Here is a 21,836-nt window from a genome sequence, read left to right as displayed (position 1 = left end):
TGGGAATGAATGCATAGCCTCCTGAGTATTGAGCAGTGGATGGACACATGATCTTACTTGAGTTCTAAGCTATGCTCTCACCCATATTATGGGTGCTAAACGGAAATGTAAAGCATTAGTGAGGACTTTGCTATGGGGCTGTGAAGTGTGATCAAGCAGCTTCCTCCCCTGCTCCCAGTTCAGTCTTACATATCCTGCTCCAGACCCTGCTGATTAGCACATATTAAAGTTTTAGCATCTGTGCCTGGAATTCCCTCTTTGCTTCAGGTATGTCTGATCATTTCTGGTTGAGAGTTTGGAACATATAACTAATATAATTTGTTCTAGGGGGAATAAATCTCCCTCAAGGCATGGTTTAAAATTGTTTATTATATCTTTATTTTATGCGTATTGGTGTCATGTCTCCATATATGCATCAGCACACTGTGTGTACTTGGTGCTCCAGGCAACTACAAGAGAGCATGGGATAGCCTGGATGGGGAGTTACAGAGGATTGTGACCCTCCACGTGGGTTCTGGGAAGTTCACTGGAAAAGTAACTAGTGTTCTTAACTACTCAGCTATCTCTCCAGCCTTGTTTAAGGCATTTTAATTGAAAATAAACACTAACCAGAGTACACAAGCAAGAAAGGTTTCATTTTATTTGATTCTCATTTCCAATCTACAGAAATCAATGACAGACCAAAGTAAAGATACCACGAGCTCCAGCTTGGTATGGTGACTTTCAGATGAAACAATTTTCACAGGAAAGCTTCTCTGGTACCCGAGTCACAAATAAGTGATGGCATTCTGATCAGTTTTCCTCAGCTCTGCCACGGAGGGTCAAAATTAGCAAATAGCATACAATTAATTTTCCTTCCACTTCGAGTTTAATATATTTTTGTATTTTATCTATCTTGGTTTTGTTGTTGTTGTTTATTCATTTGACAAACCACACTACTTGAATAACAATACAGATTTTAAAAAATGTTTATAAGCTATTTTTATCTTTTAAAGTGTTTTAATTAATTATTTCAAAATTGTTTTTTTTCATTTTGTTTTTGTTTCAGTATTGTTTGTTATTTTTTATTTTTTATTTATTTTTGGTTTGTGAAAGAGTTTCACTATACAGCCCTGGCTGGTCCAGAAGTTGCTATGTAAGATCAGGTGCTGACTTCAAACTCAGGAATGTGCCTGCCTCTGCCTCTTGGATCTTTGAATACTATTTTTCAGTTTATATTAAAGACAAGTTTTCCTTCCTTCCTTCCTTCCTTCCTTCCTTCCTTCCTTCCTTCCTTCCTTCCTTCCTTCCTTCCTTCTTTCCTTCTTTCCTTGCCTCTTTTTGTGCATATGTGTTTGTGTGTGTATGTGTGTTGCTAGAGATAAACTTAGTACCTTATACATGCTAAGCAAATACTGTATTAATAAGCTATACAATCAGCCTAGTCACATTTATTTAAGAACTAATTTGGCCAGGAGAATTAGAAGTTCAAGACCTGCCAGTTGTGTAGTGAGAATCTGTCAAAACAAACAAACAAACAAACAAACAAACAAACAAACAAACAACACTGGAAATGTAGCCCACTTATAAAGCACTTAGGTAGCACGCACAAGGTGCTGGATTGGAGCCTAAGTACCTCACTGTTTTAAGAAAATTATTAACTAACTTTAGTTAATTTACTTAGTTTATTTCTAAGTTTCTGGTATTATGTTTTCATATACTTTAGGCTTCAAAGTTGAAAGCATACTTCATAAAAGCATATGGTCATGTCTATTCCTCAACACAAATGCTTTTAGAATTATTATTTTACTCATTTTTACTAAAGTATATTTCCCCAGATTATGATATGCCGATATTTCCTTTCATTTCCTCACAACATTTTTGTCTTTATAAAGATGGATGAAGCACCTGTAACCCGTTCTACCCTAAATGTGAATTCCCAGCAGAAGAGTAAAGCAAAGAACAATATTAAGAATACACTTAATTCAAATGAATTGTCATCCATTGAGCAGAGGAAAAAATACCAGAAACATCTTAAGAAGCACAAAAACACAGCAGAAGACATCAGTGGTGAAGGTATGATATTGTATTCAGTAAACACAGGGAGATTGTTGAAAATTCAGGTTAAGGTCAACGTTTGTTAGATACTAGGGATATGCATTGCTTGCTGTTAAAGAGAGATTTGCTTTAGCCTTGAATGGAAAAATAAACTTTTAGAAGTGAAACAGGATAGAACTGAATGAACTACCTGGCTACAGGATTATAGAAATTAAAGTATGAAAAAATTACTGGATATAGCTGTCCAGGGCACTGGGTTTTGGAATCTTGTTCTGGGGCATTATGAATTTGGTTGGGATGACGGGTTTCTGACCAGGGTATTGCGTTCAGGAGACTCTGAAACTTTACTCTCTTAATATCCTGAAACAAGCAAAAGATGAATATATTTCCTTCATATTTGGACTTTGAAACAAGTTGGACATAAGCAAAGATAAAATCAATTCTTTGTGAAGGTTTCATGCAGCTAATAGGTTATAGGTTATGGCTCATTTCTGGAATGTTCCACTGGTTATCACATGCTTGCCTTAAATGTCTGGAAGATCCAAGCTTAGATAGAGAAAGGGAGACTAGGAGTTAGCAAAGGACAATTAATAGATTGCTAAATGAGGAAGGAAGGGAGGAAGGAAGGAAGGAAGGAAGGAAGGAAGGAAGGAAGGAAGGATGGAAGAAGAAAGGAAGAAAGAAAGGAAGAAAGAAAGAAAGAAAGAAAGAAAGAAAGAAAGGAAGGAAGAAAGAAAGAAAGAGAAAAAATCTGAGCTTGAATGGCGAAGTACTAGGAACCAGAATGCCACCTTCACCTTCAGACTTATCTTATTTTTTCAATTTTTTATTAGTTATTTTCTTGATTTACATTTCAAATGTTATCCTGAAAGTCCCCTATACCCTCCCCCCTGCCTTGCTTTCCTACCCACCCACTCCCACTTCTTGGCCCTGGTGTTCCCCTGTACTCGGCATATAAAGTTTGTAAGACCAAGGGGCCTCTCTTCCCAAATGATGGCCGACTAGGCCATCTTCTGCTACATATGCAGCTAGAGACACGAGCTCTGAGGGTACTGGTTAGTTCATATTGTTGTTCCACCTATAGGGTTGCAGACCCCTCCAGCTCCTTGGATACTTTCTCTAGCTCTTCTATTATGGACCCTGTGTTCCATCCAATAGATGACTGTGAGCATCCACTTCTGTATTTGCCAGGCACTGGCATAGCCTCACATGAGAAAGCTATATCCGGGTCCTTTCAGCAAAATCTTGTTGGCATGTTTAATAGTGTCTGCGTTTGATGGCTGATTATGGGATGGATCCGTACAGTGAGGAATACTGCTAAAGTGGAGAGAGTAAAGCATGAATTCAGTTTCCCATAGTAATGCTAGTAGTCTGAAAACTCACCCCTAAATGAAAAGACAGCAAAATTCCATTTTAATGAAGCACAGGCTTCCATAGAATGTTCACTTAGAGCATGTCGATCTTTGTTATTTTTTTCTCCTAAGAGGAGATTGTGTCCATTCAGTGGTGAATGTTTGGAAGAGAATATTAGCAGCAAGGCAAAAGGAAAGAAAAGCCAAGTAGATGAGAAACGCTGGCTGAGAGGAAGCGGACTGCTGTGTGGCACCGAGCACCCAGGTGAAGTTTGAATCTATTGTGAATGAGACTCCCTCCTAGGTTGTTTGCCAGCAGAGAGAAGGTAGAGTCTATTCAGCTGACCAGTGCTAGCCAGGTAGATGCACTAGAAACTCTTGGCAGTGTGGCCAACCCTTGTTCTCAGCTTCATTAGTAAGTCTCACCCTTGCACGACACAGTATAAACCTTGACACGTGCTTTCTGGGTTAAAGAAAAGAGTCAGGGAGTATGGAAGGAAAAAGGATTAGTAAAAGCGGTTTATTTGGCTTCCTAGTTCAGAATACAATCACCTGTACAGAGAAGAATTCAGAGCTAAATCAGTCTTTTCTCATTTATGTTTCAAATTGTATTCTTAGTTCCTCCACCACACATGCCCTCGTCACCCTAAAGAGGGTGCTAGAGAGTAGGGTTTGAGGCCAAATATAGAAAAAAAAAAAGGCCCAGTTCTAGTAAATGATTATTTTCACTGAAAAGGCTTTTTAATTTAGTTCCTGTGTTATACAAATTTGTGAATTACTCACTGATGTTTCTGACTTACCTTTATCCAGTGGTATTTATATTTCCCACATTGACTACTGAACTCTGTTTTAAATTAAAGATATTAAACTAGTTCCATGGAGCATTCCAGATACATTAGTCCCAGATACTTGTGATGTTTGATAAATAAATATATTACTGTTGTTTAGGAATTTTTAAAAATCAATGTGGCATTGTTTGCTTTAAACCTTGGGTGAAAAATTTAACAGGCTGGCTATGAGAATCAGAAGTGGAATGCTCTGCTGACGAAAGCAATCCCTGGATCAACCTTGTCCATCCTATCACCTCATGCCTCTGCCCGATGCCTTTGATCACACTCTGGGTTTATCTTTCCCAGGGAATTGCTCACCTCCATGGAGGCTGCTCTCGAGTGTGCTCGGTGCCATGTGCCTTCTCCTGATGGCTGTAGCTATGGTGATGACTACTTTCACCACAAAGTGTGAGTGGCTCTTGTTCTCCTCTCGGGCAGGTTTGCAGAAACTTATCAAGTTCCTCCCTGGCTCTGGGTACAGTTGATATGCTTGTCTACTAGTTGTAGGACATTGGCTTGGATGTCTGGTACCATTACCAGAAAACAATAATGAAAACTATTTCATTTTTAACATTGTCTCTAAAATTGCTTATTTGTTGCTCTAGAACAGAAGTTTTTATATTTTTTTATTAATTCTGTTGGTGTGTTAATATAAAGGAACTAATTATGATCTGGACTGTTCTTGTAGCATCTTGTGAAAGATCATCTTCTACTATTCAGCAAGAAGGTAGGTGTTGGTTTCCCAGCCTTGTTGCACAGATTCAATCAGGAAAAACATGTTTATCATTTATATTACTTCCATGAATAGCAGACAGTCTTCATAGGCAAGACACTTCAGAATAACTAAGAAAGGACAGGACATGGTCCCAGACATTTAAAAACTTACAGTAATATGGAACAGAGGTTTTTGGATAACCAACTGTAACACAATACAGAAGTACTGTTGGTGTTATTACATACCTCTGTATACAGCATGAACATTCTTGTGAGATTCCATGGTTTTCTATGGAATAGGATTAACATGAGAACAAATTTTGGAAGGGCAGTTTCTCCAACAACAACAAACAACAACAACAACAACAGAATCTAGTGATTCTATAAAGGGGTGTTTCCACCCTGACTTAGAAAAACTAATGGCTCAGCAATGAGAATGGATCAGAAGCAGAAATGTGTTCTACAAAATAGAAACGGTCTAAAAGTTCAGATAAAAATAAAAGCAGAAATGTGTGTTTTCAGGTCATAATTTTATTATAATGACTTTAATTGCCTTTAGAATACTTTTTCAGTGTTGGAAGTGGGCAAGCCTCTGTTTTGAGCAAGTGAAAAGCATACTCAGGATCTGTGAATCTCGCCAGTAGAGTGACAGGCACTCCTTCTCTAGGGCTCCATCATCCCTGTCCAGAGAACTGGGTCTGGTTCAGGTGCAGCTGTTATTTCTTCTCCAAGGAAGAGCTAATTTGGAGAGAGAGTCAGCGTGCCTGCTTGTCTCTTAACTCCAGTCTCATAAGGATGAACAAAGAGGAGATGGTAAGTTCTGCAACTGTGAGTCACTAGGTGTGAGATCCCCTAAGAGATGAAATAGGTTAAGTGGAATGTCACCTACACTTGTTTAAATTTAGCACTAGATCCATGGTTGAGGATAAAACTGTTCTATCTTTTGTGGCACTCCTCATGTCAAGTAGACCCATGTATTACGTCAAGAAGATAGAAACAGTGAAATGATATTTGGAATTTCATGTCATGAAAAGAAATATTGAACCTGGGCCTGGTGGCACAGGTGTGTAATCCCATTCCCTTGGGAACCCAAGGCTAGAGGGTTACAAGTTCAAGTTCCTGTCTCGGCTACAGAGTGAGTTAAAGGCAAGCCTGGGCAATTTAAAAGAATCCTTCTATCTATCTATCTATCTATCTATCTATCTATCTATCTATCTATCTATCTATCTATCTACACTTGTTTTCAGTAACAGATCAGTCAGAGAGAAAAAACAAACAAAACAACACAAAACAAAACAAAACAAGACAACATGGCACTGAACAGCCCAACATGGTCTAGAAGAACAAGTGACAGTGACAGAGAATTTTTTTCTAGCTCCAGCCATGATGACAGAATAAAGATAAAGTGTCTTTGGTGTATTTCCCCAATACAGAGTACCACAAGGTACCACAGTAAAGTGCGTCTCCAAGAAACCTGTGGAAATAGTATAAGAACTAAACCTCACTCTCCTCTCAAACTCAACACTGTTTGTTTTCCAAATCTCCCACAAGAACAGAAAAGTTGTATTTTTTCATAGCTTGGGCATGTCTTGTAATAGAGCATCATGTGTGTGAGGCCGCCTACTTCAGACATAGAATCAATATGTACAGATGGAGTCAACAGTTTCAAAGTCACTTCCATAGAGCTGATGAGAAGACAATCATTGGAGCCATAAATATCTTTGTTTTCTCACTTTCAGAATTTCTTCTCTTTGAAATCTTTCTTTTGGGTTGGAGTTTACTATGATGAAACTCGTAGACAGTGGCTGTGGGAAGATCATTCGGTTCTACCTTCTGGGCTGTAAGTAGTCATGTGGCATCAGGTGTTTAGAAAGCAGATCCCACGCAGATGAACATTATCCTTACACTCTGTCTGCTGCAGGCAGGACAAGGGAAGTCAACTGAGCTTACCCCACGCCAGGCTGGTGTTGGGCTGTGGGGAGGCCCTGAGACACCACTCTGGGGATGGGGAAGTGTAGTCTGAGGTGCAGGACAGTCGGCCCCTTGGGCCTGCAAGGAGACCGGGGGCCATCTGGTTCTCAGGCTCTTGAACACTCAGGTGCCATAGAGAGCTGTGGAGGAACTGAGAATGGAGTGGGGGCCCATGGGCTGGAACTAGCCCAGGGCCAGCTCTGGCTGGTCCTGCCTGGAAAGTCCTTGGCCTGACGCTGGCGGTGGGCTTGGGCTTTGGCTTGGCTTGAGCTTGGTGGTCGCAGTGGTTGGGAGTACAGACAGGCCTTCTACAGGAGATTAGATGGTGGCTCTGTAGGCAAAGGCTTTCTCCATGGCATTGACACCCTCTTTCCTGATTTAGATTAACCAACTATCAGTTTCAACAGTTTCTTTCTCCTCCCACCTCCCCACCCCAGGAAGGAGCTTTCCCTAGCTACCTACTCAGGAAATGATGGCTTTAACTAGCAACTCCTTTATTTGGCTAATGATAAGTTAGAACACCTTTATTTAGCATAAATTCCTTTAATTCTAGGGTTCAGGAGCAACCTCCTTAGTTCAGTGTTCTGTCCCCTGTTCTGTCAAATCAATGGCTGTATTATAAAAGGTCTAATGTCTCCTGTAATATGTTATTACTATCCTCCTGGTCTTTAATATTGCACTTACCATGAGACCAAATAACTTTGTTGTATAAATGCATATTTAGGCGAGTTAGTCACAGTTTGTTTTGTTCTATTTTATTTTTTAGTGTTTTACTGTGGTGTCATGGACCTAATGGCCTTGATCTTGTTAATATCATCCTCACCCGCTGAGCTACACCTCTCAGTCCTACTCACAGTCTCTCTCTCTCTCTCTCTCTCTCTCTCTCTCTCTCTCTCTCTCTCTCTCTCTCTCTTTCCTTTTGAATTTGTCTTTTTCTACCCTAACAATCAATTGACATCCTTTGCCCTTAGACTCTTCCTTAGTTGAAATATTAATTGACATTTACAATTATACACTGATTTGATAACTTTGTGGTTTACTACCATATTACTGATAAGAATTACGGGTTATGGAAATCCAATGTATTGGATTTTTGACATTTATATGTAGGGCAACAGTATTGTATTCTCTTAGGTGTTGGAATGCGATATACTTTTGCGATAACTGGAATTTCTTTCATTTTAGGTTTTCTAAACTTGAAGCTAATATGAAAAATTTCTGTGTGTCTTATAAATCAAAAGAAGTTTATATGGAAGAAAACTGTGCAAACAAACTGACATATATTTGCAAGAAGTAGCATATTCAATTCTATGAGTTCATAAAATATATGAAAATTAAACTTTTTAAAAATTTTTTCCTGGAGTGCTTATTTTATGAAGAAAATGTGACAAATCTTTGCCTTTGCTTAAATAAAACTGTATTCAAATATATTCCAGTGTTATTCCTTGTCAGTGTTTATGCTAACAAATGTATTGCATGCATTTTAGAAGACACTGTAATAAATGATTTCTGAATGAAATATTGAGGTAAATCTGATGAGGTAGTATGTAGCATATAGTCCCCCATATAAAGCCTGCTTCCTTAATGTGATACTTTGAGATGTATTATTGATAGTGTGTGCAGAATGCACAGTCAGGCAAAGAGTGATGTCAAGGGCCCTGGTTTTTCTCGGCTCCTCCATACTTTATTCTCTGTGTCTTGAGTGGCTCTGGCAGTTCTACATCTAGGTCAGTATCTCTTAAACATGATGTTCTCATCTCCTGCATCTGAAAAAATCTGAACCTTAAAACAGCTTTTACCCCAAGAATTTTGAATAAATAACTTCACATTTATATTTGTACAATATACTTTACTAACTTTGAGCTCTACTTCCTTAAAGAGTTAGTGGGGAACGATCACCAGCATATTTTAGATTAATTTCATTTTTGATTTTTTGACTTTTTTTGGCAAAACTGTGCCTCGATTGGGCTATGTTCCTTGCAATCCTGGATTAGAATGCCATTTCCATATTGAAAACACACTTGATCTGACCACACTCTATATGCATGTAGCGTTCCAGTGTACTCAAAATACAGAAAATTATTGTCAAACAGTAATGATGAGATACAGTAAAGTGTTAAAAACTAAACAACAACAACAGTAACAACAACAACAACAAAATCTACTTGCAAAAGAAGTTAGACAGGGTTTCTCTGAGTAGTCCTGGCTGTCCTGGAACTCACTCTGTAGACCAGGCTGGCCTGGAACTCAGAAATCTGCCTCCCTCTGCCTCCCAAGTGCTGGGATTAAAGGCATGTGCCACCACTGCCCGGCGCAAAAGGAATTCTTAATCTAAGGTTGTGCCCTTGCTAAATTATCACGGAGTGGCATAGCCATGAGGCTGACTGATGAACTTGATTACAACAGTGAGTGGAATTCTTCGGAATCTTTCTCCAGCCTATGCCTGCTCATTATCTCTACCTGCAGGTGATTTCACCTTTGAGTCCTCTAGAAGGCAGTGAAAGGATCCCATGGAAAAGACTGACTGGTATTTACAGTCCACCCAATGTTTCATGTTCATTGGATTATCTTTGTGGTTGACACTTTTTTTTAATCTTCCTCTTATAGGGTAAATATTGTCATGGGCTCAAATGTTTCCTGTGGCCACACGTTGCTAGAATCTCATCAGTGTTGCAGTTACAGCGATAATCAACCACAGCCACACTTACAAAGCTCACTATGTCCCCTTCTTTCTTCCTTACTTTGTCTTCTGCTTATTGGCCATGGCTATTCTATTCCAATAACTTTTGCAGTAGCATTTCATTTTCAAGGCCGAACATTCATCCTGTTAACCACCCTCTCTTTCTCCCCTTAGAATACATTGTCACAGCAAGGCTTGGACTGTTGTTTCAGGTGATGGTACTTCTGTGGTTGGAAGTATTCAGCAGTATACAGTGATATATATCAGGCCTACCTTTTATATTCATGGAGTGAACTGAGCTATTGACTTAAGCCAGATCCAAACAGTGTGGAATCCAGAGAAGTTCTTTAAGAGACTCTCTCTAAGCCTGGAGCTTGGAGCTCAGCAGCTAAGAGTGCTTGTTGTGCTTCCAGAGGACCTGAGCTCCCAAGTCTGGCAGCTCACAATGGCTGTAATCCCAGCCTCAGGGGAATCTGATACCTGTAGTCTTCACAAACAATTACTTTCATGTATCTGATCCCCCGCCCCTTCCCTCCCCCCACCCCCCGCAGCCACATCTAGTTTAAAACAAAATATAATTAAATCCTTTTAAAGAGTCACTTTTCAAACTTTCTGTAGCAAGTGATTACTGGCCATTGTCCTGAACCAGGCACACTAGCAGATACCTGTTGTCTCAGCACTTAGGAGGTTGAGACAGGAGAATTACCTCCTGGACTTCATAGTGAGCTTCAGGATACTGTGAACCTGAGATGCAGTGAGACTCTGTCTAAATATAAAGAAACATGTGAATTGACACTCACTCCCCAAGTGAGAAGTTTCTCTCCTAAGGCTGCATGTTGAGCTCTTTAGGTGGCCTACCTGATTCTTAGTCTCTATCTGCATACTGGTGTGCCTTTTGTTCTTAGTTAGGGGATCTTTGTAGTTGCCACATTCCATTTTCCTCCTGCCCAGTTTTCCTTAGCAGACAGTGATCTGGTTAACAAGCTAGATGATCTGCTGAAAGGCAGAAACAGACTCAGTGCTATGGCACTGATACTCATTGCATGCAAGTGCTTGAGCTTTGGATGTCAAGAACTGGCCAATCTGTCAACCTTGCTGTGATATTTCAGAATGAGGGCCCAAAGACACACCAAACTCACCACAGATAAACTATTTTCAGTTACCCAAGAGGTGAAGAGACACAGCTCTTTCAGGAAGCTCTCACATTTACTTAGATGGCCTCTGTGGTGGACTAACTAAATAGAAGTGTACATTTGGGATCGAAATTACTAAGAAAATTGTATATATTGCATATGCTTTTTTCCCTTTGGCTTTATAAACATCCTTTTACTCTAAATAACTATGGAGAATGTGAATATTTTTGTCTAAGTTATCATTATGTCATATTAATATGAGCACTTCCATGAAGAAATCACTCTTAGGTAAAATAGTCACCTAGACAGGGTCAGCACTCAGAAGGAACTTCAACATCCCACACTTGCATGACATCACTTCTCCTCCAGGGTAAGTAAACTGACTGAACAAGGTGCGCGCTGCTGCTTTTATTTTCTTAATTATCTATTTAGTTCTTCATGAGAAGTGGGATTCTTGCTACTTTTAATTCATTGTGAACACAGAAAGGTGGTAGTTTATCGTGTAATATCTCTGGTTAATATCTATGACTAAATCTGCAAATAGGATTGAAACTGTAAAATGATATTATTGCATTTGTTAAAAAATAAGACAGGAACGAGCATCCAAACTATAACTGTAAAATTAGTAAACAGCATATCAGAGGGCAAGTTGAACTTGGTATTGGATTAGAATGGCAAGCATTTCTATTCTGTAAATACTTCCTTGCCTTGATGGCAGGTACTGAGTGGTCATTTCTAAAGGGCTTTAAAGAAGTACAGAGAAAGGTCATGAAAGAAGTCTTAGTAAATTCTTTGAAATGGCCTATGGCAGGGATGAATGACTTGAGGCTTAATTAAAATCATATCAGAATCTTAAACTTCAAGAAAAATGTTCAGAGATAGGACAAATTCCTTCTTGCTTGGTATATTTGTATGATTCTTTTTACATACAGATACCATTATGGGTAAATTTTTTCCTATCAGTAAAATAGTGGAATGCCAAAAAACTTCATTAAGAGATACATACATTCATGTACAAATATATATATATATATATATATATATATATATATACATATACATATATGTATATATATGTATATGTATGTATAGGTATGCATATATATATTCATGCACATGTGTATTGAAGTGAGACATACAAGCAAAATACTAAATTGACATAAAATGTTTTAAATTCTCCTCTATTGAACCAAATCATTCACACAAAAATTGGCCAACATTGGTAAAAATTTTATGTTTATCCCAACTTTCCATAATAAAACCATACTTTTGATTAACAAACTCTTTGGTAATTATTATTTCCTACACTATAAACAAATACATTATGTGGTCATGATTACAAAAAGGTATACACTATGTGTGGTTTTGTACATATATGCACATATCAGCATCGCCTTGAGATGATTGTTACTATCTGTTTGTTCTGTTCTGAGTGATTCAGAAACTCCAGGGCTGAAAGTGGGACTCACATCCATGACATTCAAGCCATCCAGAGTTTCTGATCCACTGACCACAGGAAGTGTCTACTTAGCCCACTCAGGCATAAAGCAGAGGAAGGAGTTTATGGATGACTTATATGTAGACAGGAGCAAGATCATATAGTTTTTGTTCCAGGTATGTATCTTTTAAAAACAGAAAAACTAAACTATAGTGATAGAAGTCAATAGATGACGCTAAAATTCAGAAAAAAGAAGAGGGATGTGACTAGACAGACAATGGGAAGAGTGAACTCTGAAAATGTTTTGTTTCTTGGTTTGTAGGCAAGAAGAAGGGAAATTTTTAGGAAAAAAGGGGATATGACAATAAATATATGATTAACAAAAGTAGATAGTAACTATTTTGAAAGATACCTATATTTCTGTGAGAATTAAATGGCCTTAGTCATCAATAAAACACATGTATACAACTTTCTTAGTCTTCCCTATTTCAACACACACACACACACACACACACACACACACACACACACACACACACATAAATATATTAGTTGAGACTGGCTTTGAACTCTCACCTGTGCTTTTCACATACTGGGATAACAAGTATGTGCCATAGTTCCTGGCAAGAAATGACACTCAAATTTGAAAACTAACATAGCCTAACGAAAATATGTAATGTGTAAGGGGTTTAACAAGCAAAACCCACTAGAGTTTTTCATTAGCATGATTATAAGAGTCTTTATGGCAGGCCAGAATCTTCCTTTTCAGGAAGCCTCCATAATGGAGTGTGCTTTGTAGCCTGGTGCACAATGGGAGGGCACAGTCTTTACAAGCACTGAAAAAAAAAAAAACGTATCTCCATTGGGATGCTTTTACCAAGCTGTTGTACAGTCTAGGTGCACATGTCTAGGTATAGAGAATTCTCCATTGCTCACATCTTCAGTGGGCATTAAATTCCCTTTCTCAGATCTTTCCTCAATCTTTCAAAGATGTAATTACTAAAGTCACCACTTGTTTTGAACAAATTCTCTTTGTTCAAAGGGCAGTAGACTTAAGAGCAGGGGAAGCAGAGGGAAGAGATGAACATTGGAAGAATGTATTATTTTCTGAAACAGATCCAGTGAAGCTCAATATCCTACTGAATATTCTGTGAGTTATGAGATGCTCAACACACTATGTTCTGTGATCTCCATGCCAATGTTACTGAACTGTATCAAATTCTGATTTATTTTCTTAAAGGCCAGCCTGGTGATAACTTGTCAGCACTGTGTACTCCCATGTGTTGGAACATCAAGGTTTTCAGAAGTTTTAAGAGAAAAAAATTAAAGGTCATATATAGAGGGGTGCAGACAGTATTTTTTCAGAGTTTATCAGATATTCAAGAGAGATGATTGGGGAACATGTGTGTTGAGTGGAGATGAGTACGAGGGATGGCCAGGAGTGAAAACAATTCAGTTACCTGTGTACGAAATGAGAGCAATATCAAGGAGAGCTGGTAGTTTAGAAAGAATTAATGGGAAGGTTAAAAGTGTGTGTTGGGGAGAGAGAGATGGGAAGAGAGAAGGTGGGGAGAGGGAAAGAGATCAGGGAAGAAAGAAAAGTGAGAAAACACAATAATACTGAATACTGCTTTCATTCTTTCTGGGTCTTGTTGACTACGGTTGGGGTCAGTGATCAGGGATCAGAAACACAGAACAAGTAATGGATGTTCCAACCAGTTTGTCCTAAAGATGGGAACTATCAACCCAGAATGTGCAAGTCCAAGGAGGTGCTTGGTTTGAGACAAATTCCATGTATGCTTTAGTAAACGACTGAGCATCAAGCTTAAGTAACCTTAGTCAAATTAGCACTTCTGTGCCTCAGTTTCTCCACTATCAAATTTGGTATTTTCTTTATTAAGCCATTAGATAATATGTGATTTAAAATTTGCTTAACACAAAGTAAATAAGTATTTGTTTATTATGAAGGTAGTAATTCTGTGTGGGATTTTATGATACCAAGTGAGTTTACCATGGTTTATACCTTTCCATTATTTTCTAAACTGCTTTTAGGGACGAGTTTGACGTGTGCACATTGAAAACAATCTTCCTCGAACCTTATTTTGCTGTAGTGTTTTGTACCAAAACTAAAAGAGTGAATTTCCTGTGTGCAGTGGTTCCTGGGTCTTGTTCAAAGCTTGCGGTCTTTCTTCTGCTCATCCCTACTGTGCATCCGTGTACCACCAACAGATGATTCAATAGCACCGCCACAACACACAGTGTTTCATCCTCTTTTAATGCTTACTGTCTCCTCCTTAGCTTCCTGCTCAGCCCTGTGATCCACACCGTTCTTTAAAAAGCACAAACACATCTCTGCACCATCCTTGGAGCATCACTTCTCATGGCAGGTATGTGTGCCCCTGTCAGCAGATGTAATAGTAGGGATAAAATAATAACCAGGAAGGATGCCTCTTGGATTAACTAACTTAGGAAGGTTTAAAAAAGATAAAACAGAAAGCATGTAATCAGCAGTAGATATTTTTAGACTTTCCGTGCTTTGATGCTTTCTGTGTTCATTGTTTTCTCGATTCTGTGTTTTGAAACTTGAACATGATTTTATGAAGTGCATACTCTTGTAAACTTTTCCTAACTGAGTTAGCAAGTGGTGTCTATTAGGCATCATGTTAAATTCACAATAAAACAGAAATGAAATTGATCAACACACACCATATTTCTAACATGGGGATAAAGATGGCCAAATATTAAGGACACTTAAAATTTTATAACTTTTCTTGCTGTGCTGTGGCCTTGCAAAATCACTCAGGCTCACTGACACTGTGTGCTGTTGTTAGCAGTAAAACTATTTTTGACAGTATTGCGTTACTAATAAAGATTCTTCTCATAATGAAATATCTTAGCCAATAGGCAAGTGATTTTGACTATGACCTAACATAATGTTGAAGAACAGAAATTCAAAGGCTGGCTTTGTGTCATAATTCAAGGTGCTGTAAATTGAACCTAGATCCTCAATTTATGCTTATTATAGAACCTCCTGCCATTCCAGGTCTAGAACATTCCTTTTTATTTTCCTGCAGACATTAACAAACCAGTAGTAAAAAATGGTCTGTGTTCAAAGGGAACCCATTCCATGATGGTATTCTCCTGACAAAGATGATATATAATAAATAACAGACTCTAGGTCTTGACAATATTCTGTTTGTTTTGAGTGGGCCCTTACTAACTTTATACCTTAAGAAAATAGCATTGTGATTACCGCCCCTCCCCCTTTAAAAAAATCATCTCTTTAACACAGAACTTTTTATTCATGACATTCTCGAGAGAAAAAAAATTGATTATTAAGCAAGCCCACCAAGCGTCATGACTGCTTGTGGATCTATTCTAACCATAGAGATAAGTTTCACTGCTGATTTAAAGAGTCAGAGGTAAATGACTCTAATGAGGCAGGAAATATGTATGAATAGCCTCATCAAAGAACAAAGTATACCACTTCAAAAGATTGCTAATGGGTGGTGTTCTGAAGGAGCCTCTTCGTTCTCCAGTGTTCCGCCCGAGAGGTGTCTGCGCCACGACAGGAAGAAGTTTTCGGGTTCATTCTTAATGGTTTCTGTTCTTAAGCACGTCATCCCCAATGAAGGAGCTAGAAAAGTACCCAAGGATCTGAAGGGGTCTGCAACCCTATAGGAGGAACAACAATACGAACTAACCAGTAACCCCAGAGCTTGTGACTCTACCTGCATATGTAGCAGAGGATGGCCTAGTCGGCCATCAATGGGAGGAGAGGCCCTTGGTCTTGCGAATATTATGCGCCCCACTATAGGGTAATGCCAGGGCCAGGAAGCAGGAGTGGGTGGGTTGGGGAGCAGGGGGGAGGGGAAGGCTATAGGGATTTTTGGAGAGGAAACTAGGAAAGGGGATAGCATTTGAAATGTAAATGAAGAAAATATCTAATAAAAAAAGAAAAAAAAGAACGTCATCATCTATGTCTGCACTTATATCTTTTAGTCTTTAATCTATGTGTCTGGTATTTTTCTATAGTTTCTAGGATCACTCGGTGGAGGCTGATGTCTGTCATCTTTGGAATTAAATGTCTTTTCTTGATGGTTACTTTGGGAGTTTTGCTGATAAATTGTAAGTGTTTCTAAGCAAGTACATAGGAAAAAAAATCAACATTGTGATGAAATAATTTAATAATAAACATTTCATTTTTCTAATGTGTAATATTTTATTTCATAAATACATGTCAAACTAAGCAAGTCTATAATAATTTCTTATAGCATTTACTATACAGAACATTCAATCAACACCTTCTCCAACCCCCACTGTAGAATTCCAGGAAGGTAGGTTCCATTTTTCTTTCTTAAACTTCATGACTCAGAGAGGATAAAACAGAGAAGCTCATTCTTCATGTACAGTATCATGGTTTCATTGAGTAAAATGGTCCCATTTTTTTTTGTTCTGCATTAAAATTACATTGAATGTAAGCAGCGTGAGAAATACTTTATATAAACACTACATGCAGAGGTTCATTTTTTCCACAGACTTTTAGAAGTTTTGGACTGTGTTCTTCTGGGCCTGCCATTCTTGCAGCTCAGTTGAGACATTGTGCCATGGTAGAAGCATGTGTGGGCGAAGAGCCACTCATGTTGTAGCTAGAAACCAAGGGGGAGGAAAGAGAAAATGAAGAGGAGAGCTTCCACTCTCCAAGTAAGAGCCTCCCCCAGTACCCTGGAAAGAACCACTGTATTCCACATTTAAAAGTCGGTGGTGCTACTGCCTTATCATAACTTGCATGCAAATTTTCTTACATATAGGTCTTTGAGGAAAATCTCAGGTCCAAAGTCTCACATAAAATTGTCATCATTCTCATAAAAAGAGAAGACACTATTCTGAAGCAGAACATATATGTTTCCTAATGAGTGTTCATGACTAGTTAAATGACAATACATATTACAGATAAAAATTATTTTGCATTTTCTAACAAACTATGCTTTCATATTCTTCTCTTTCTTTAGTTTCTGTGTTTCAGATTGCAGTATAGACATCTCTATAAGAATAGACCTTACAGCCGGGCGTGGTGGCGCACGCCTTTAATCCCAGCACTCGGGAGGCAGAGGCAGGCGGATTTCTGAGTTCGAGGCCAGCCTGGTCTACAAAGTGAGCTCCAGGACAGCCAGGGCTACACAGAGAAACCCTGTCTTGAAAAAAAATGAAAAAAAAGAAAAAAAAAAAAAAGAATAGACCTTACTCATAAAGGATAGGCCCAAATTCTATTTTAATATTCTTTTTCTATGCTCCTCAAGTTTATAGCTTTCTGATCATACAGTTAATTTTTATCTTATCTCAACTGTAGTGCCATTTATGTGATAAAGATTTGAGTGCCTACTATGTATCATGATGTTTATTATTGAGGAAGAGAGGTGCTAAGGATATACTGTCATCCCTAAACTGTCAATCAGATTTAATGTTAGTTGGCTTATATATACTCATGTTTTAAAAAAGAAAATAAAAATTCTTTTAAAGCACTGTACCCTTCTCTGACTTGGGGAATTGGTGGGATGTCTCCCCTGTGAGTTTTTTTCCTTATCTGACATTCACCGCCATGCTCAGCTGTGGGTACATCCTCAAAGTTGTTCTTCTAACTCTGGTTCCATCTTGTTCTCTGCTATAGGCTAGATTTATCTTATCTTCTCATCTAGTTATCACAAATCATAACAAAGGATTGAGAATGATGTCATTCTGAATCTATCTTTAGAATACCCTCTCCAAGAGGCAAAGTGTTTTGATGAATAACACCAAAATGTGATGTGTATTACACATTCTGAAGGAATGTTTGTAGGAAAAGAAATTAATAGCAAACAACATAATCTTTGAATGTCAAGGAGTGCCAAAGAAGTTGGAATCTGTCAGGATGTGTTTTGCCTTTTAGTTTCTGAGTGCTGTGCTTGTCTGGAAAAGTGGGTTGGACATCAGTGCAAGTGTTACTTTATTTCCAAAGAAGAAAAGTCTTGGGAAAGAAGCAGAGATTTCTGTGCTTCCCAGAATTCCAGCCTTCTTCAGCCCCAATCCAGAAATGAATTGGCAAGTACTTCATTGTTTCTTACATTCTTTTACACTTACTAACATGTGCTACCTGACAAAACTGACCACTCTCACATAAGTCTTTACTACCAGGTCGACAATGATAGTTCTGTCTGAGTTCATGGCCCTCATGATGTACCTTGAAATATACACTAGAAAGCACACACACACAAAAAAGTCTTCAAAGATTTGTATTATATGGGTTAATATTTTAATAGATTAGGAGTTAATGTGCAAACCTCCAACTTTTCCAGAATTAGTAGACTAGTATTTTTTATTATATAATTTATTTTTTAATTAGGTATTTTTTTCATTTACATTTTCAATGCTATCCCAAAAGTCCCCCAGACCCTCCCCCCACTCCCCTACCCACCCACTCCCACTTCTTGGCCCTGGTATTCCCCCTTACTGAGGCATATAAAGTTTGCAAGACCAAGGGACCACTCTTCCCAATGATGGCCGATTAGGCCATCTTCTGATACATATGCAGCTAGAGACACAAGCTCCTAAGGTACTGGTTAGTTCATTTTGTTGTTCCACCTATAGGAGGAACAAAAGAGGAACTTTCAATTATTACTTATTGGAGCAGAATACACAAGCTTGTGCATATGTTATATGGCTTTTTGTCATCTTTCTGGAATGTAAAGTAAAACCAGTAACAGATGATGTGATCATAAAATTACTAAAATCATTATTATTGTTATTGTGTGTGTCATAGGGGATTGAACCTAGGAATTGAGGTATGCCTGTTAGTTACTCTACCATTTTTTTTTAATTTACTATGTGCTTTGAGACAAAGGCAGATATCCCTAGATTTCCTTTAAGCTCCTTTTATGGCCTTCAAATTGAACTTCTGCTTCAACCTCCTAAGCTCCAGGGATTACAGGCCTGTACCACCAGGTTCATCTTGGAAAGAACTCAGCTCTTATGAAAAAATTCTCAAGTTGTTCATGCCCTGCTCAGGTTGGAGAGGTTACAAGATGCTGGCACTGGGATCACATTTGATCTGTGATTCCATGAAGAAACTGTAACAGAACAAAGTCTCATTCTCTTTACGATAATTTTCATCTTTCAAGAGGCAAAATTTTGTAGTGTTTTTCCACATGAGTGAATGACCTAGTCACTGAAAATTTTAAGGCATGTGATAATGTCTTTCAAATCAGAATGATTTCAACCTGAGCACCCCCAGTCTGAATCTTATTCTGGATTCCTTTTAAATATGTTGCTCTCAGAGCATATTCAAATTTGATTAACTTGTTCTTTCTTTCTCTAAGTAGAGTTTTATGAACTTCAGTCAAACCTTTTTCTGGATTGGAATGCATTATAGTGAAAAAAGAAATGCCTGGCTATGGGAGGATGGCACAGTTCCCTCAAAAGATTTGTAAGTTTCCTGTTGTTGAGGATTTTTGGGGTATGTTTTGTGACTTTATCCTAGCTATGGTTATTGAAACATCACAGCCAGGGGCTCAGAAACCCAAATATCTTGTGTGGAGCATGAGAATATATAAAATCTCTAGGGAGTGGCAGGAAAGCAGTCACTGCTTTACCCACAACATTCAAGTTTATGCTCAAGTAATATGAACATTGAGTGCCCAATACCATAAGAAAATTTTAGTCTTTTCCTTACTGTAACATAGTAGGAACACCATATGTGTCTATGCATGCTCAAGTGATCTCAGATACAGGCTGGCCCAGAGAGCACAGCTCATCCATTTTTCGTTGTTTTGATGGATCCCATTTTTTAATTATCTTCAAATATTCAGTAATTATTTTCTGTATAAATGTTATCCTTGGATTTCATTTATATACATGAAATCTAGAGACTCATATTGAGACAAAGTTTATGTTTATGCTCTTTCACCTAGATTATATCAGCATCTATATCTATATCTATCTATCTATATCTATCTATATCTCTATATCTATCTATATCATCTATATCTATATCATCTATATCTATATCAATCTATATCATCTATATCTATATCTATATCTATATCTAATAGTTTTTCTTTTATACAGTATAATATGATAACAACTTTCCTTTCCCTAATTCCTCCAAGATTGTCATCCCCTCAAAAATACAAACCACACATAAGGGCAGTCCCCATTATGCCTAGCAGTAGTTGACTGGTAAAAAAAGTATTTTTGGAGGGTGTTCTGTTTTGCTTTTTAATGCTTTGGGTACGTTTTTATTTAATCTCTCAGATGTTATGGTTTTCAACTTTGCTTTTATGAGTTTTCTGTGTCTGCTAATATGAATATCTGCAGTGCATGTGTTTCTTGGGCCTTTACTTTTGTTCTTTTAGTTTTGTTTGTTTGTTCTTAACCAAATAGAAGACAAGAATATCATCAAAACCATTTCTGGCCAGGCAAAGTGATACATACCTTTGATTCCAGCACTACACAGGCAGAGGCAGGCATCTTTCTTTGAGTTTGAGGATGGCCTGGTCTGGGTAGTGAGTTTCATGTCAGCCAAGGCTGAGTACTAAGACTTTATCTCAAAAAACAAAATTAACAATTCAACCACTTCTGATAGAGGTGAAAAGCCCGCAAATAAACACATAACAAGACCACACCTAGAATCACATTCTGTGGTCTTAGCACTAGGGACCAGTAAGAGAGTAATTGAGTTTCGTGTAGCACTGTACTTCAGAACTGTGAAAGTTGATGCTGAAGGATAACCACATAAGGCCAAACAAACAAAATCCCAAGCCACTCAGTAAATTTCTCCATCAAGTGGTTTCCCATATTCTGAGTTAATAAAAATAACCTTGAACACCCTTACTGTTTTACATATGTTAACATTTTCTTCTTCATTACAGATTTCCAGAGTTCTCAGTTATCAGGCCAGAGCACTGCATTGTTTATAGTCCAAGCAAAAGCATTTCTGCTGAATCCTGTGAAAATAAAAACCGTTACATCTGTAAGAAACTGCCTACTTAAATGTTTCTTAAGGCAAAGGGTATAGACAAGGAAGGTCCACTGTTACTAAAAATAGTAACAGCTCTCAGTATTACTACCTTTCCATCTTGTGTCTGTAGAATGTTTCTGTTTGCTAGCATATGATTTTCATACATTTGTACCCAAGTAACTTATACTTGATGGCTTCTTCACACGTGTGCATAAAATTCAGATGAATCAAAAATAGAGAGGTTTTATAAATATTTTGACTTATGAAATATAATTTTATTCAGTATTCTTGTAAAGTTTTCCTGGAAACATTAAATAAAATTTATTGCACACCAAGTCATGTGTATCCCTGTGGTTTCAGTGTTTGTACCTGGAGATGAGTTGAAGGGAAATCATCACTTCACAACAGTAATTCCAGTCAGCCATGATCACAGGGGCAGGTCTTTTCATCTTCTAGTGCCTTCTTCATTTTTTCCTTCAGTATTTCAAGGTTTTCATTTTAGAAGTCTTACATACCTGGGCCAGCTAGGATTTTTTTTTTTAATATTGTGCATAGATTTGCTTTCTTGATTTCCTTTTCCATACATTCTTTAGGAATATTTAGAAAAGCTACTGATTATTTTGTTGATTCTGTGTCCTGTTGCATGCTGAAAGTGTTTCTCCCATTCAAGATTTTTTCTCATGCTATCT

The 21,836-nt window shown here is 38.0% G+C and overlaps 2 protein-coding genes across 2 annotated transcripts; both read left to right on the top strand.

The window, feature by feature from the left end:
* The first annotated feature begins 179 nt into the window (after positions 1-179).
* On the top strand, positions 180-8,201 carry LOC110295538 (killer cell lectin-like receptor subfamily E member 1). The gene is made up of 7 exons (XM_021164031.2): positions 180-267; positions 1,875-2,055; positions 4,526-4,627; positions 4,908-4,946; positions 5,601-5,746; positions 6,673-6,773; positions 8,090-8,201. The coding sequence occupies exons 2-7, from the start codon at positions 1,875-1,877 to the stop codon at positions 8,199-8,201; spliced, it is 681 nt and encodes a 226-aa protein (XP_021019690.1). The 5' UTR covers positions 180-267.
* A 6,196-nt stretch (positions 8,202-14,397) lies between these two features.
* On the top strand, positions 14,398-21,422 carry LOC110296891 (natural killer cells antigen CD94). The gene is made up of 6 exons (XM_021165694.3): positions 14,398-14,542; positions 16,191-16,283; positions 16,430-16,492; positions 18,082-18,233; positions 19,511-19,614; positions 21,059-21,422. The coding sequence occupies exons 1-6, from the start codon at positions 14,536-14,538 to the stop codon at positions 21,177-21,179; spliced, it is 540 nt and encodes a 179-aa protein (XP_021021353.1). The 5' UTR covers positions 14,398-14,535; the 3' UTR covers positions 21,180-21,422.
* The last annotated feature ends 414 nt before the right edge of the window (positions 21,423-21,836 follow it).

The sequence above is a fragment of the Mus caroli genome, unplaced genomic scaffold (genome assembly GCF_978045245.1).
Source record: "Mus caroli unplaced genomic scaffold, Mus_caroli_1 scaffold_7, whole genome shotgun sequence".
NCBI classification, from domain to species: domain Eukaryota; kingdom Metazoa; phylum Chordata; class Mammalia; order Rodentia; family Muridae; genus Mus; species Mus caroli.
This window is presented reverse-complemented; position numbering and strand designations above follow the sequence as displayed.